Source organism: Culex pipiens, chromosome 3 (assembly GCF_016801865.2).
Source record: "Culex pipiens pallens isolate TS chromosome 3, TS_CPP_V2, whole genome shotgun sequence".
Classification (NCBI taxonomy): Eukaryota; Metazoa; Arthropoda; class Insecta; order Diptera; family Culicidae; genus Culex; species Culex pipiens.
Window position 1 is genome coordinate 49248475 of NC_068939.1, and position 17362 is coordinate 49265836.

At 40.6% G+C, this 17362-nt stretch overlaps 1 protein-coding gene across 5 annotated transcripts in view; it reads right to left on the reverse strand.

Annotated features, from left to right (window-relative positions):
* Window positions 1–96: 96 nt before the first annotated feature.
* Window positions 97–17362, reverse strand: part of LOC120413218 (PTB domain-containing adapter protein ced-6) — a 64456-nt gene continuing 47190 nt past the window's right edge. For 3 of the 5 annotated variants that reach the window (XM_039573939.2, XM_039573940.2, XM_052709480.1), the window contains 9 exons: window positions 11339–11689; window positions 7955–8119; window positions 7597–7886; window positions 7237–7523; window positions 7075–7175; window positions 6705–7011; window positions 6509–6642; window positions 5716–6411; window positions 97–1523 (listed from right to left, as the gene is read on the reverse strand). In XM_039573939.2, coding sequence (XP_039429873.1) covers window positions 1458–1523; window positions 5716–6411; window positions 6509–6642; window positions 6705–7011; window positions 7075–7175; window positions 7237–7523; window positions 7597–7886; window positions 7955–8119; window positions 11339–11521 — 2229 coding nt within the window. In that variant the 5' untranslated portion in view covers window positions 11522–11689 and the 3' untranslated portion in view covers window positions 97–1457. The remainder of the gene's footprint in view (window positions 1524–5715; window positions 6412–6508; window positions 6643–6704; window positions 7012–7074; window positions 7176–7236; window positions 7524–7596; window positions 7887–7954; window positions 8120–11338; window positions 11690–17362) is intronic. The other 2 variants (XM_039573943.2, XM_039573944.2) reach the window with 2 other exon arrangements.

A 17362-nucleotide genomic window follows, 5' to 3' on the forward strand; every position in this document is an offset into this window, starting at 1 on the left:
TACGAAATTAAAAAATTCGAAAAAAGCGACATTTCATAAGGATAGCATGTTTTATTGATAGTATCGGATTTTGATAAAAATAAAAACGACAACGCATTTGTTCTATATTCATATTTATTGATCATATTGGTCTCAATATCATCCTCACATCGCACTTGCAAACTATAACTAGAATAACAATGAATCTACAAATAATTATTATGGGATACAGTTTTGAATAGCTGTTTATTGCGCACTTTTATTCATTCTAAATACATATATTTATATATTCCTCTATCAAAAAGAAAAAAAAAGTTTGTGTCTTCCATTGTATGCATGTTTCTGTTTTTGTTTGTTTGCTCTATTTGTTACAGGGACGAAACTATATATTAGATAAATTCTCTTAAAACACTCACAATTTGGATGGGATAAAGAAACAAGAGATAGTTACGAGTTACGATTAATTACGTTGACGCATAAGAAAAACTATCTTTCGATGTACGTATTTTGTCTTACGTACGCCGCTAAAATTCATATATTGTTGTAAGTTACAATAATTATTGCTTTGTTTTTGCATGCTTCCAGCGCGAAATTCGGATCAACAATTTCAAATCTTTCTCTCTCAAACCACACTCTCGCATTTTAGCACCATTTCATCAGCGCACGTTAACATCTAGCGGGGCAGTGACATCTGGTGGCAAGTAGCGCGCAACTGGTTTACGCAAGCCTCCGCCAGAGTGCACACCGCCAATGGAGACAACACGTGCTTCTCCTTCTTAAACCGTGTGGAATGTTTCAATCGACTCGCTATCACATTATGAGGGGGTAAAATGTTTCAGGCTGTGCCTGCCTGTTTGCAGATTTTTATGTTTTTGCTTCCCTTATTGACCGGTAATACTTTTGCTTACAGTTAGGACAGCTGGTTGATTTTTTCTTTTCTTTATTCTTAGCTCATGATTCTGGCTTCCAATTAGCACTTTAACTCTCTAAATATGCCAAATTACAAGAAAAAAAATATTAATAATTGATACAAATATATTCACATCTAACTAACTACTAGACACAAATATTACTTCCTCTAATCGTGTGTGTTTTCTATAGTTTTCCCTAGTAAAAAAAATGTATTATCATAAACATCCTTCCGCATATTTTCGTATTTCCACTTAATTTAATTCAGATCTCTGGGATAAAAAAGATGCACTTAACGAAGGCATTTTACTGCACTAGAGATTCTCCAAAAATTGCGCGGAAAAACCAAGAGGACCGGAGCGGTGGTGAGTTTAATGGAAACAAAACAAAACAAAAACTGATATTCATTCTCTCTTCCGATGGCTGACCGAGAGGCAGCACTTGTAAATTTCCAACAAAAAAAAAAAAAAGATATCCAAGGTGGTGACAAAAACCAAAAAAGAAACAAAAGATGCAGCACTGCTACTCAACTGCTTGGTGGCGACCGATCGAGCTTGATCACACCCCAACTACTTCAGCGGGTCGAACGTGTCCAGCAGATCGTCCGAGCTAAATAAGCCGTTTTTGGATGTGGTCTGGAAGAAGAAACAAGCGAAAAGTAAGGCATATGGTTAGTAAATTTGGATTTGTTTGATTTTTGGAAAACAACAGAATTGCGACAAAACGGTGATGCAGCAAAGTGAACTTGGACAAACAGTGATGGAATAATAAAGAGTTTGGAAATCAACAGCAATCGATCTGAAAAAATGTGGATTAGTATAACATTATAGTTCATTTCAACATTTTTAGGTCTTCGTTTGTTTTAGGGATAACACTCAATTACCCGAGCAGATGGAAATAACTGGAAAATGTTTAAGTTCTGTTATTGTTAGGAGGTCAGGACTTCTAATTAAAACACCCAGATTAGCTGTTATAATAATACAAATAATAACAGAGACAGACGAAATTTCAAAATGAAAAAAAAAATGTTCTAAATGAAAAAATGGCTCTTCTGGGTTATTGCAGATTCGAATAGAACAATAAATTTCCAATGAAATGACATGTCCCAAAAAAATTTAAAATCGAAACGAAAAATGGCAGATTTTTTTGTAATTTTTTGATGAAAAATATGTTTTATTTGCATTCGTACGTCCACGTCGTACGTCCAATTTTACATAAAAGTCCCTTTGACACCAAAATTCCATACCAGGCTGTAGATATCGAAAAATGGAGCTCGAAATTCATGATCAGGACAAAGTTTTACGCAAAGCAAAGAGGGGACAGGGCAACCACAGTGTGAGTTGGCGAAGAATTACTCATATGCAAACTTCTAATAACTTAAAAACAGTGCACTTCATGAAACATGTCTAGAGTTTTTTTTTTATAGATCGAAGTTTTGAGCGAAATGAAATGGCGTGACGCCAATCTTTTCTGCTGAGCCGTTTTTTCGAAAAATTTCAAAATTTTGAAGGCCTAAGCTCCAGAGTGCTTCAATTCAATTTTATATATACCAAAACATGCGCAAGGATCTGTCCTATACGCCAATGATGTTGAAAAAAAAACGCTTAGTGGCCAAAGTGCCTAAAAAATCTACATTTTTGAAAAAAAAGGTTTTTTTTACTGGTTAAATCCCATTCAAAATTCAAATGCAAAGCGACAGCTCCTAATTAAGTTCAATCAAGCTCTTATTTGAGATTTGAACTCAGTACGCCCACCAGAACCAGCCCCTGAATGCCCACCAAAAAGTATTTTTTGTTACATCCTACTGAGTATGATCGTAGTAGCTGTTTATAACAGGAATAAGTTAAATATCGAAGAATTTTGAAAATTGGTAATAATTTTCCCACTACAATAGAAATTGTTGAAATGTCATACTTTTTTCTGCAAAATTGTTCTTCATTTTGTTTGCAACAATGCTACAAAATTAGTTTTTGAATTCAAACATGACAGTTTATTTACCAGAGCAAATTGAAAATATTTTTTTAGAAATAATACTATTTTACACCTCCTGAACCGATTAAAGGTGTACTATGTCAGGAATATATTTTGGGCACTAAGAATTGATATCTTGATGAAAAATTACATATTTGTCCAGAGTTAGACCGAGATTTTAGACGTATTTTTGAGGTTTTAGGTGATATACAGTCGACTCTCTGGCTGTCGATCTTCTCGATATCAATATTGCTCTATCTATCGATGAATTCTTCAGTCCCTTCAAACTGCATACTTCGATTTGCTTTACTCCTCGATATTTTCTCTTGCTTGAAGGATCTCTTCCTCGACGGTCCCTTGGATTCTGTTTGCTTTAAAAATCTCTTCCGGTTGTCGATAATTTCATTTTCTCATGGCTTGCATAGACATTTTTCTTGGCGAAACGAAGCTTTGAAGGGTGTTTGACATTAGTTTGTTTTTGTTTGCTGGACGTTGCCATGATTGTCTCCCATAGCTGGGTACCAAGAAAAATATATTTTCAATCGAGTCTTCATTTTGCATCGTTCTGTAAACTGATGATTCTCTTCCTCGACGGTCCCTTGGATATTGACAACCAGAGAGTCGACTGTATTAGGTTTTTTAACTTCAAATCGAGATAAAATCAGTATTCACCGACAGAATATTCCGGGAATCGATTTTTCTGACTCAGAATAGTCCCCCCAACAACCTCCAGGAGGAATTTCCGAGGTTCATGCAAGTTGCATAATAATCCCCTTCTTACCCAACCCTTTCAAAATTTGTCCGAAAAATCAGCGGGCAAAAAAGATATGTTTTCAAAAAACTTCAAAATTTTTATGAAAATAGAAGTTAAATCAACTGAAAACAATCTTAAATGCATTTTTCTGCATTGATAATCATATTTAGCAGGATTAAAAATATTTTGAATTTTTATGAAATTTCAATGCACAGCAAACACTTTTTTTTCGCGAAAAATAAAATGTTCATCAAAACTAAGATATTTTGGAAACTAATGATTGCAAAACAACTAGGCAGGTGTATAATGCATTTTAAGAGCGAGTTTTTCACCGATGTGAAACAGGTCGTATCGAATTGCTCTGATTTGGATGAAACTTTCAGGGTTTGTTTGTCTATACATGAGATGAATTCATGCCAAACATGAGCCCTCTACGACTAAGGGAAGTGGGGTAAAACGGGCATTGAAGTTTGAGGTCCAAAAAACATGAAAAATCTTAAAATTGCTCGCATTTCCGTAAAACTTCATCGATTCCAGTTCTCTTAGATGCATTCGAAAGGTATTTTGAAGCCCTTTAAAATGTGCTATAGACATCCATGATTGGTTTGACTTTTTTTCATAGCTTTTGCAAATTACTGTTAAAAATGGATTTTTTTAAAACCTTAATAACTTTTTGCAACAGCCTCCAACACCCATACTTCCATAGGTCAAAAGTTAGGGAATTTCATGGACTATAAGCCTACGGTATTAACTTTTTGGCCAATCGCAGTTTTTCTCATAGTTTTACGATTTTTTTTAGAACAAACATTTTACAACGGTAATTTTTGCCCTGTAGGCCTAAGAGAACTGGAATCGATGAAGTTTTACGGAAATGCGAGCAATTTTAAGATTTTTCATGTGTTTTGGACCTCAAACTTCAATGCCCGTTTTACCCCACTTCCCTTTGTCGTAGAGGGCTCATATTTGGCATGAGTTCATCTCATGTATAGACAAACAAACCCTGAAAGTTTCATCTAAATCGGAGCACCTCAATACGACCTCTAGAACAAACCGAGCAGAATTTACAAATACTGCCTCTTAAAACACTTTTTTCATTCAAATGTTGAAATCCATGGCTCGTAAATTCAATTTTTAAACTTTTTTATTGTTTAAATCCGGTACCAGATTTTGCACCACTCTTTAGTACATTGCACATTTTTTTACAAGCTTGTGATAAATTTGGCCAATTATCGGTAGTTGCATAACTGTAATAATGTACACTCAAACCCCGATGGTTTGACACCAACTGTTGTCAAACAAACGGGGTCACTTTTCAGTTTGACACCCCTTCTACACGGAGTTCACACAAACTACCAAACGTTTTTTTTTGATAGTGTGCGTGAGCGCAGTTCGTCACTTTTTAGTTTGACTTTGACCAACCAAACTAAAAAAAGTGACAAACGAAAAAGTTACTAACCACCGGAGGTTGAGTGTATACAGTATTTTGTGAAACATTTAAAATTTAAATTAAATTTGTACTAACTTAACTCTCGCACAAAAAAACCCTTTGTTAGTCCCCTAAAACATATACAATAATCCAAAAAATCAAAAATACTAATTTAGGGGATTAAACTTTTAGTGAAAAAAAATAAATGAGAAAAAGAAAAAGAATAGAGCTACAGCAAGTTTGGTGGAACCAAGATAACATTGGTTGCCAAAACTTCTTCTTCTGACTGCCATTTGCAGTATTTTTGTCAAATTGGTCAGAGGATTTAGCAACTCTCGTTTGGAAGTAAAAAATATTAATCGGTTCGGGTTAAAGCGGCCTATCAAGTTAATATTAAACACGAATTAATTTTGTAATGCTATTTATTATTTATATAAAACTTAATTCAGGCATTTTTCAAGGATCAAGTTTAATTTACTTCAAACAAAGATATAAAATACATTGTTTAGTATGAGTTTAGGCTCTGAGTGATGAATAAAGGCAGATAGTAGAACACTGACAACGACGATGACAACTTTGCAACGAAGAGCACAATAGAAGCACGAACAAGAAACACAATCAACGAACGAACAAACAACGTGTAGGACGATCACTCTCCGCCACAAACTGGCCAAACCTTCTCGGGAATCAAACGTGCACCGCCCCCCGCCGCCGGGGCATGATGATGCGTGACCGGGTTCATCGTCGACGACATGCGCTGCTTGCTATTGTTCTCGCCGGCGCCACCTCCGCCTCCACGGCGCTGCTGCTGCTGCTGGTTCGAATTGCTTAAATCTCTCTTGAACTCGTTAAAGGCCGATAAAGCAAAATCTTGAAACAACGCGTCGGAGCTTTCGGACGCGTCGGCCGCCGCGGTCGTCGACGATGACACCTGGTGCTGATGGCTACTGACATGATAGTTTGGCGCGGTCGCGGTGCTGGTGCTGTTTGCGGACGTGCCAAATGAGGAAAGCCCCGAGCATGAAACACCACTACTACTACAACTACCGGTCAGCTGGTCCGTGTCGGTCGTGTTCTGGAACATGTCGTACGTGGCGGTGTTGAGTTTGGTGGCCGCGCCGAGCGGGTTTGCGCTGCGAAGCTTCGCTACGGCTGGGCCGGTGAAGGCCGCGAAGGGGTTCGTTTTGGAGCCGGCGCTGGCGTTCGGGCTCGAAGTGTTGGCTGGTGGGGGCGTCTTGTAGAGGCTGCTGTTCAACGCCAGCACGCTGTCCAGCTTGGACGAGTTGTCCGCCAGGGTTTTGAGCTCGTCGGAGAAGGAACTCGCGGACAGGCCGGTCGCGTCAAACGAGCTGCTGTCGAAGGTGGTCGTGTCCTTTTGTTTTTGGAGGTCGGGATGTTGGTTAGTTCGATGCTTTGACAACCTAGATCATATTTTGAGGGAAGAAGAGCAATGGGGTTCGTGTACTTACGCCTGCCGTTTGCGGGTTGAAGGGTGCCGATCCGAACAGATCCTGGTAGCCGTTGCCGTTGGTCACGTTGTTATTGTTCTGGTGCGCTGAGGTCGTCGTCCTTCGTGGGGCAGATTTCTGTGGTGGAGGAGCCACTAAAAGAAGCGGAAATGGTTCAATGTTAGGTATTCAATCTCCCCCACTGAACCTAACTTACGCATTGGAGGAGGGCTTGTCGGGGCACCGAACCCGTTGGACGTGATTCCGCTGTTGCCGTTCGTGAAGCTCGTGTGGTTGTTGCTGCTGCTGCTGAACAGCTGCTGGCCGACGCTCTGCTTCGGCGGCTCGAACCCGAACAGGTCGTTGCTGATCTTGTTGCCGTTGCTGCCGCCGAGCCCCATCTGGGACGGGCTGTCGTTGTCCGGCGCGCGCGGGTCAAAGTCCGAGTCCGAGTCGGAGTTGAGCAGCAGGCCCTCCATCTTGGTGCCCACCGATGGCTTGAACGCTTCCAGCGTGCTGTTAATCTGTTGACAGAGTGGAATTTGATTCAATATCTCTTTTTAACGAGAATACACGTGACGCCTTACCTGGTTCTGGATGTTCCGTGGTGGCACAATCGGAGCAAAATGCTTCGGCGAAGTTTCGATCAGCAGCTGATCGTCGTTATTCGGTAACGAGACATCAATTCCTAAAAGTAAAAACAAAATTTAAAATCCCTATCCCAAAACCTTCCCCCCTTCAACTCCTACCCAAATCGGGCGTTTTGTTCCCGTTCATGGCGGCCATGTGATTGCTGTGGTTGTTGTTGTTGTTGTGGTGGTGGCTGTGGTCCACCCCGTTCTCCAGCGCCGGCGGCATCTCGCAGATGTCGCGCAACCCCAGCCGCAGCAGCAGCTTGTCCAGGTCCGGTTTCGAGACCAGCTCGGAAAGGTCCCGCAAGCGCTGCCGGTACACGGTGACCGCGTTCTCGAGCTGTTTGTTCTGCGACTGCAGCTTGCCCGCATCGCCCGTCTTGCCACTGTCGCTGACGTACCGTCTGCCGGGAGAAAAAGCCTTAGCGTTCGAAACCCTCAAAACCCCAAACACAGCACCTAATAGTAGGTACTCACCTGTACGCCAGGTCGAACGCCTGCCCGATCGTAAGCGTAATGTCCGAGGCCAGCTTGCTCGACACGAACACGAAGCACTCGTGCTGCTGCTGCTGGCCGTCCTGCTCCAGGTCCCGCGAGTGGGACGAGTGCGTATCGTCACTGGCCGCACTCAGGCTACCGTTGCCACTGCCGCCGGCCGGGCTCGTTTTGGCGATGAAGCTGAAGAACTTTTTCACGCCCTTCTCGTCGGCGCAGTACGAGATTTTGTGCAGCGGAAACTGATGCAGGATCGTCTGGGTGCGGGGTTCCTGAAACGCAATCCAAAAATTAAGATCAATCCCAAGCAAGCACTCCAATAACCCTATAACGAACTCACCTGTATCGCCACGCCGTCCACGCTGACGGTGATTTCGACCTTCTTCGTCTTGACGTTGCTGCCGCCCTCGGCCTTCTTCATCTGCTGGGTGAACTGCAACCGCCGGATGGCCTCCTTCACGACCTCGATGCCCTTGGCTTGCTCGACCGGCGTGCTGCCGAGGAACTATTTGGGGAAATAGTTAGGAAAACATTTAAAAACAATGTGTTGGGGTAATTTCTTAAATAATAATAAATCTTGAAAAAAAAATGTATGGGAACAGCATCTAATTCCAGCGTGCCTCTAATGTTGCCATATCAGCACTTTGACATCCAATTACAGTTCATTAAAAGCGTTTTCAACTGAAATCAAGTGATAAACAGCTCAATAAGAAGTGAGCAAGCAAGTTTCTATCAAAATTTTTCAAAAATTAGTTGTTTAAATAGTGAAAATCAGCAAATTGGATGGAGTTAGGAGCGAGTGTTTAACTTGCCAAACATACGAGAATTTCCCTTATAGAAGTAGATTAGGCAACCAAAACAATAATCTTGTACTTTTTTCAAAATTTGTTTAAAAGCAGTAGCACGTGATCTGAAAACGAACGAAGTTGACTTTATAGCTGTCGGCCACCATTGCTAGTATCAACCACTAGTGTCTTCCTTTTAATCTACAAGGACTTCGCCCTGGGCTCCTAAGTGTATGAAAGTATGGCACGGAGCGACGGCGCCGAATACCCATATTTACACAAAGAATTTTAGAGCGCCTGCCGCGGGATTCGAACCAGCGACCTCCGGATTGTGAGTCCAGTGCGCGGTCCGATTGATCCACACGGGCGGGACAAGCAGTTAAAAAATAATTCAAAGAAAATCTCTCGCACAGAAATAAAAAAAAACTTCCGAGATTCATCAAACCCAGTGCCCAAGGAGAGGACTGCGCCTTACCCTGCGCGGGTGTGAGGCCCTTGCCGAGTGGGAAGGATCAACGCCAACATTTCCCGAAGCTCGAGCCAAAATTCTCACTGAGTAACTTGACATTTTGGCAAGTTTTTTTCCCATACTGTTGGGCTACAAAGTTCTGCGTGTAATATTACATACAATTTTCAAGCCAAATCTTCACATTTAGAGAGGCGGCTTGGAAGGCGTTGTGCTGTAGGAAAAGGAAAGACACTACTCATTGGTATCATAAGGGACATGACCACGAGCCGCGAGGTTTATAGGGTCCCGAGAGGCTATAACATTACTTCGCATATGTTCGTATAAATGGCCAAACAATACTCGGATTTTTAGAAAACTAATGATTGTAAAAAACTGTACTTGTATAAATGCTTCATCAACACTTTTTTTATTGACATGGGACAAATAGTGTCGATTTTCTTACCATCCTCTAATTTTTTTTTGGTTTAAATTAAGAAATAAATAAAAACAACTTTACCTCCGAAAGGGTAATAAGTTCAGAGAAATGGGACATTTTTGTTTGTTTGCCAGGTTAAAAATTTGTTCCTAAAAAAAGCAAGGCAATCCACTTTAACGACCCCCGGGTCTTTTGTGGTCTCTGTTGCAAGTTTCTGCGCATTTCTAGGCGTCCGAAGGTTATGTGTGGTAAGTCACCCAAAACCTCTTTTATGCAAATGGACCGACGTTTTACTTCCCCATCCGATAGAAGGCAGGATTTGTTCCTATTTCCATTAATTTGCAAATGTTCATAATTTTTTCAAAATCTTTTAATTTTCGTTTTTTTTACTTTGATGAAACTTGCTTTTTGAGCTTTTTAATTACGTTTTTTATTACTTGATTTCAGTTTCGCTTTAACAGACTGCAATCAAACGTCAAAGTGCTGATAAGAAAACATGCCTTTCCATTATAAAGAGAAAAAAAAACAAACAAATGTATATAAAGGTTCTGAAGGTAATTTCTGTGATAATAAGTTGATCAAAATACTTTATAAAATCACTAATAAAACATTAAATTTTGTATTCGCATTATTTTAATTGATATTTCTACAAAGCTATTCACGATTAAATTTATGATGATAATAATAAATATTTTCAACACAGATCAAAATAAACAAAAAATTCAAAAATGAGGTTTTTGTTGCCCTGTATGTTTAGTAAATTTCGCAAATTAAAAAAAAAACAATCAATTTACTCAAATGCTGACGAGATACAAGCTAGATGAAGATCTCAATCATGAACTCTGTCAAAAAAAAAAAAAAAAAGATCGTGACGTCAGAATTATTTTTTTGATAATTGCTTTTTATACAGATACCTTGACAGATACACACTTTTTTAAAGCAAACCTGCGACTTTATTTATAAAAAAAACTGCACGAACTTTCATCATTTCAACTAACTTTTGTCATTTTTTATTTCAAGAAATTTGATAAATTTAGTAAATTTAGGTAGATTTTTTATGTTGTAATAAGGTTATAATTTTTTTAAAGCCCTATGTTAATTTTTATTTACAACGCAAAAAACACTCCTACAATCATTTTTGAGACCTTTTTTAATTTAACGAAAAATTTCGAAATTTTCAAAACGACAATGAAGAAACATTTTGTCAAGAATGACCACGAAGCATTTTGTTTTAATTGATTAGAAAACTAATTCATTGTTGTACAAAATCAGCAGTGCACACCAACCAGAGCTTTCGCAGATTTTAGAAGCGCAGATTTTAGTATTTTCAAAGCTACGGGAACTAACGATACAAGTTTATTTAGAACTCATTTTGACTGTTTTTACAATCACATTGTTGAAGGATTGGGTCCGTAAGTTTGACAATTTTGGAATTCCTTGGTTGCTGAGGACCAAGCTTCCCTGCACCGTGCGGTACACGCGGTTCACTTGCACCTCGGGTTTGCTTTGCGCCTGCTTTGTTCGGTTTACACCCGTACCCGACTCACACGAACCGAGGGTATTTTGGTTCATCGTACCAGCGCACCACGACACTCTCGGTTCGCCGCGTCGGTTTTGTGTCTGGCACTCACCCATGGCATGAACCCGGTATATGAGCCAAGGTGCTTCACTCGTTACGAGCCGAGGTACGTGCCGTGGTACGCGCTGGCGGTACAAAACGGGTTCAATACCACGGCGCGTACCACGGCACGCTGGGTTCATGCCATGGGTGAGTGCCAGACACAAAACCGATGGGGCGAGCCGAGAGTGTCGTGGTGCGCTGGTACGATGTACCAAGATACCAATACACAAATGGGTTCAGGCACGTACCGAAGCTAGAAAACCAAACCCGCGGTGTGCGTTGGCACTGGCGCATGGGAAGCTTGCTGAGGACCCTTCCTTAAACTAAATTTTAGGACACAATTCTTTAGATCGACTCCAGCCAGATCCTAGCGACACAAAACCTTGAACAAAATCAGAATCGTCCTAATTTAATAATCCAAAAAAGGTACTCACTTTGACTAGATAGGCCACGTGTCCGTTGACGAGCACGTCGGGTGCGTGCAGCCAGTTGCGGCCATTTTTTGTGTTCTTGGCATCGCTTCCGTTGTGACTGTTGCCGTTGCCGTTACTGCTCCCGTTGTTGTTGTTGCTGTTGTTCGAGTTCTGCTTGTTCCAGAACATCAGTGTGGACGCCATCGTGTTGGTCCAGTATCACCGGTCGGTCACGTCGTCCTTATTGCACCGGGGGGATCGGGATCTCCTACCGAATCCTGTCGGCCAGATTTACGAGGTGGGTTCCTATCCTAACGAACTAAACCGAACTGACACCCTGAACCGCTGAGTGTGGTGCGATCAACCGAACGTCTGAAAGTAGAATGAACCAGAGAAAAAAGGTTGTGATAAGTGCAAGTGTTGCGCACCAGAACAAGTACTGCGGAGTAGTCTCAATTGAGAGTCGTCAGTTGGCTGATGTCTAGGCATCTGGTCCGGGACTGGCGGGCTTCCGGTGCGGTTGTGCTGATAGTGCTACTATACTGACTAAGCGCGTGAGCAGAGTATTGTGTTACATTTGGGGCAGAGGTGGCGCCACCGACCCAGGCTGGGCAGAAGTGTGTTCTATGCAAGAGGACTGTGACTACGCATGGTTTACGATAAGTATCAGAGGAAGACAAGGGGCTTCTCGTGCACTGTTTTTTTCCGCAATCGCATCTTTGTTTTTAAATAGCATCAAAACAGAATTCAACTTTGAATACGCCTACAATATCGATATCAAATTGTCTAAAAGCAAAAACATTGTAATAAACAAAACCAAGATTTAAATTGAACAAATAATAAATTTAGTATAAAGCCAATAACATTTTTGTATAGAGTCTTTGACCTTCGGATCTATGGAGTTTAAGCCAAAGAAAAGAAAACACGCAATTGTACATCTAGTTTGAGTGCCCTTTCCTTATAAAATGTATTTGTAAACTACCCATATACCATAACTAAATTCTATTTTGTAAAAAAAATATAAAAAAATACTTCGACGATATATGATGTGAAATAAATTTGGCTTTTGTAAATTTTATTTTTGAAAACATGCAAAATAAATGCATAAATTAAATTAGTTTCAATTTAACTTTATAGCACACGTAAATTTATGGATAACTTGAAGAATATCCTATATTCAGAATCAAATAAGAATGTCATCGTTTTCTTAATAAAATTTGCGGAAAAATATTTACATTCCGTACGTACAATTTGTTCAGCACATCCCAAAACAGCTGCCAGTGATTCATCTTCAAAATCAAAACAGCTGCACTTTCAGCTGATTGCGATCGACAGATCCCCGCCTCGATCCCTCCGTTCCGTTCCTCATCAACCACGCCGTCCAAAGACCGCCGTCGATCGGCTCGAAAACAAGCTCCGACCGATATTGTTTACAAATTGCTAAATTGCACCCGGCTGCTGCTGCTGCCGATTCAAAACAGAAATGTATAAAACATCTCACGAGGCATGGCGCACGGGTTGAAAGTGGGTCAAGTTCGTTCGGGTGCCGGCCGGACCCGGACCCGTGCCATCCAACAGGCCGAAAACCCCGTGTGCCATCCCGAACCCGCGTGCGCGACACTGTTCAACACTGCTTGGAGTCACGTCGGGGTTACCTAATTCGGTTGAACCGGTTCTCGTGCCCGCTTCTAGGGTCATTTTTTCCCACCACGACGGTGTTGAAGAGACCCCAGCGTAACGAACCGGTTTAAGTCGAGCGCACGGGTCCCAGGCTTAAGCCGTTGAACCATCAGCAACAGGTCTTCGGTGCGGCCAAAGACAACTCAAGACATCTCGAGGTGAATGAAAGCAATGTGGCACAGGAACAGGAAGCTCATTTATACGCTACATCTCTTGGAGAGCGTTTCTGCGCCCAAGACATACCTTTGGGGCTGGTTGCTTGCTAAAAGCGTAATGCGCTGTAATCAAGTCAATCAAGCGTAAGCATCAAGCAGCGACTTGCTGGGTTGATCAATCTGAATCTTGTACGGAATTTCTGTTTGCTAATGCTGATTCTGATTACTTTGTTGGAATCTTCGGGTCCTCATTCCACCGTCATATGAAGACATCAAGTCCAGATCTACGCAGGAGATCAACACAAGGTTCAAGCTAGGTCTCTGGTTGTAGTGGAATTTGCCGCTTTCCTGCAACAATGACGGCGACATGATCTGCTGGCCTGGTACTGCAGCATTCCCCAGCTTATCATCGCGAGGCCCTGGACCGGGCCAACAGTCAGCACAGCTCACACAAACGCACAGGGCCACCGTTATCTTGTATCGCGCGCTGGTGTATGGTTGATGTCGACTGTTTAGTTGAGTTACGTGTATCGCGACTAACTCAATATTTTTCAATGAAGCTCACAATCGTCAACAAAATACAAATTAAACTAAGAAATGTTTTAAAGTCCACAGTTAAGAATGTTTTAAATCAACAGCCGATTATGTAATTCCACTAAGCTCGATTTATTTGGTGTGCAAGAGCTCAAAATAACAAACGCTTATCATTCTAGGGAATTCCTTGGGACCGAAAACATCCCCCCACAGCTCATTTTTCTAAGAATAAAACCCAGGGAACGTTTCTTTTCCATGATCTCGCCGCCATGACTACCATCATCGGTGTCAATAAGTGAGTTTTTGAACTTATATGCACTCAAAAAAAATGAGTTCGCGTAAACGTGAACGGAGTTCATGCCAACTGGAACCAGGAAGAAAACTGTTCACTTTCATGGTGCAATGCACTATAAAAGTTGAACAGTTTTCTTCCTGGTTCCCGGTGGCATGAACTCCGTTCACGTTTACGCGAACTCATTTTTTTTAGTGTGGTTATAAATGGCATTATCTCCGTGTTAGTAATTGTTTTGGAAAAATTGTTTTTTTTTTGTTATTCAACAAAAAATCCACGGTGCAATATTTTGGATACTATCCAATTCAGTGAAAACTATAAAACTGTCTGCCTGTGTGGATCAATCGGACCGCGCACTGGACTCACAATCCAGAGGTCGCCGGTTCGAATCCCGCGGCGGACGCAAAAAATTCTAAGTGTTAATATAGGTATTCGGTGCCCTCTCCCCGTGCCATACCTTCACACTTAGGAGACCCGGGAGGCGGAGTCTTGTCGCAAAAAGAACGATACACGCCTGTGGATCCGTTGACGAAACCGCAAGGTTTAAGAGGGCCACATTATAAGGTGTTACGTCGATTCCGTTTTACTATAAATTGAATTTCTGAATTTTATTTACTTCAAGAACTACACATTTTTCCTGGTTACATTTCGTCGTGATCTTCTTGTCAACTGTTGATTTAGGGCCCAAATGAGTAATGAACGCCATTTTGTACAGCTTTCAATGCCTCATTTTTTGACCTTCGTAGATCCCCAAAACTCGATTGAAATCCTGAGATATTCAACAAAATCCGTTAAAATGCTGTGTAATGTTAAAACTCTTATAAGAAAGATAGTGCGAATTGCAACAATTGGACATATGGATTTTTGTTCGGATGCAGTTTGACACCCTTGCGTGTACGTCTCCTGTAAATAGTGAATAGTCCGTAACAACCTTACATAAATTTTACCGTGAATTATATTTTACATATTTTATAAAAAAAAAATCTATACCTACATGACTAAAAATACATAAACAACATCTCAAGGACTCGACAATTGAATCATAATACATTTTCAGATAGACTCGTCCCGCCCGTGTGGATCAATCGGACCGCGTACTGGACTCACAATCCAGAGGTCGCTGGTTCGAATCCCGCGGCGGGCGCTCTAAAATTCTTTGTGTAAATATGGGTATTCGGCGCCGTCGCTCCGTGTGTGTCTTCCTTTTTAACTACAAGGACTTCGCCGCCCTGGGCTCCTAAGTGTATGAAAGTATATACACTTAGGAGCCCAGGGCGGCGAAGTCCTTGTAGTTAAAAAGGAAGACACTAGTGGTTGGTACTAGCAATGGTGGCCGACAGCTATAAAGTCAACTTCGATAGACTAAAAAATCGAAAAATATAATAGTAGTTATTGTTACTTTCTATACTTTTAGAAATTATTGATCATAAATATCTCTATTATATGAAGTCATACTAATCCAAGATGTAATTGTTCATTAAAATAAACTATGTGACTGGAATGATTGGTTAAAAATTCCGCAAATAGTTTTTTCCTAAACTTTAACGTCTTTTACCGATCTGTGGTCCCAAAATTCAAAATTTGTAAAAAGATTAAAAAGTAAAACAACGTATTCTGAAAAGTTTATAATCGATTTTAAAAATGTTTAAATGGAATTTTAGTCGATAATTGTCGATTTTGAAACTGGTTCTAGAAACCATGTCCAATAATTGGTTTGGGTATATTTTTTTAAAATAACGGTCTGTGGGGACCCGTGCGTTTTGAAAAGCCAGAGTCCGAGTGATCTTCAGAAGCCGAAAAAATAAAATAATCGATTCTTATGTAAAATTGGCCGGGGAATACGATGGTGAGGTCAAATAAAAAATAAGTTGGGGTGTTTTGGGATACAGCCGATTAAAGTTTACAATTGCGCAATACAGGTAGAACAAATAATTTAATCAACATTTTGATCACGGAAATGGATTCTACGTCCAATTTCCTTCAAAATTGAGTCTAAAACCGACCTTCTAACATTTGTGGTTCCTTAGCTATCGCCGTTTGAAACTAGGAGGTTCGCTCAAAAATCGCCAAAAAGTCGATTTTTTGGGGAGGTACAAAAATGGAGGGGGTGGTCCGGATTGGATGAAATTCGGGATTCTTGCATGTTTTGATAGTATCAACAGCCCTGCCAAATTTGAGCAGGATCGGAGAGGGTAATTTTCAAATGCTGTTCCGCTTCAGATGGAATGACCCATATACGTCTCCTTTTTACAACAAATAATCCGTAGCAACTAACATCAATTTTATCACGATATAAGCTAAAATTTTAAGTCTTTGTCAAATCATGACTTAAACACATTGCCATCACCATAAGTGCTCGATAATTTCATCACAATAAATGTTTAGATCAACTGAAAAAATAAAGAAAATACTTTAAGTTATTTATTTTATTATTTCAAGTAGAGATATTCGCATACAAATATCTCAATAATTAGGAGAAATATTATTCCAAGATGACATTGTTTCTTTTAAAAAAATAAAAATGAAGTAACTGTACAGTAATTGGCAAAAAACGTAGTTTCTCAACGGGGTTACGTTTTTAAAAATATTTGAATCGGTTTTTTTGTGGTAATTCGTTGTCAATGGGACAGGAGAGGATCCCATGAAGTCGAATTCGGATTCGAAGTTAGGGTTAGCCCTTTTTGGAAAACCAGAGTCGGAGTCTTTAGATCATCAGAAGGCGAAGTCGGTGTACAGTATAACCCATAAAAAATGCGACATTGTTATTAGGTGGAAATCGGGCCTGTTTTGACTGTTTACGATATATGTAGCATGTGTACATGTTAAATAGGTTCCAAACAAACAAATAATGCATTGAAAACCTTTTCCTTAGCTTTAAAAAATGTCACAGCACATTTAAACTCAAAATTCTACAATTTGCTCCCAATCCAGTCCATATAAAGGAAAAATGACTTTTCTTTGTTGGTCGATCTGAAGAGCCACTTGTGAATTTTTGTATGGATTCAAAAGTAAACAACCTTCAAGGTTACTGTTTTTGAGACGTGTCTAATCTAATCTAATCTAATCAGACCCTAGCGTAGCCAATCTTTCGAAGGGATCCTGGAGAGTGCCTTAGGTTAGATGACGCCTAGCACTCTTCTTGTCATTTATTAACATTTGCAGTGCGCCATTGCATCGGAATGCATTGAAACATCACAAGCGTTAAAGCGGCCAGGCCTACTGCGTAAAGCCGTATCGCAGAGATGCCTCGTAATTGGGTTGAGTTTGAGCACTGAGTGTTCGAACAACAACACAATTCTGAATCGACAGGGGAGGAAGAAGCGTGGGGACACACCACCATACGCTCCGAGATTTGGTTGTATTCGTTGGGAGCACCATGCTAAG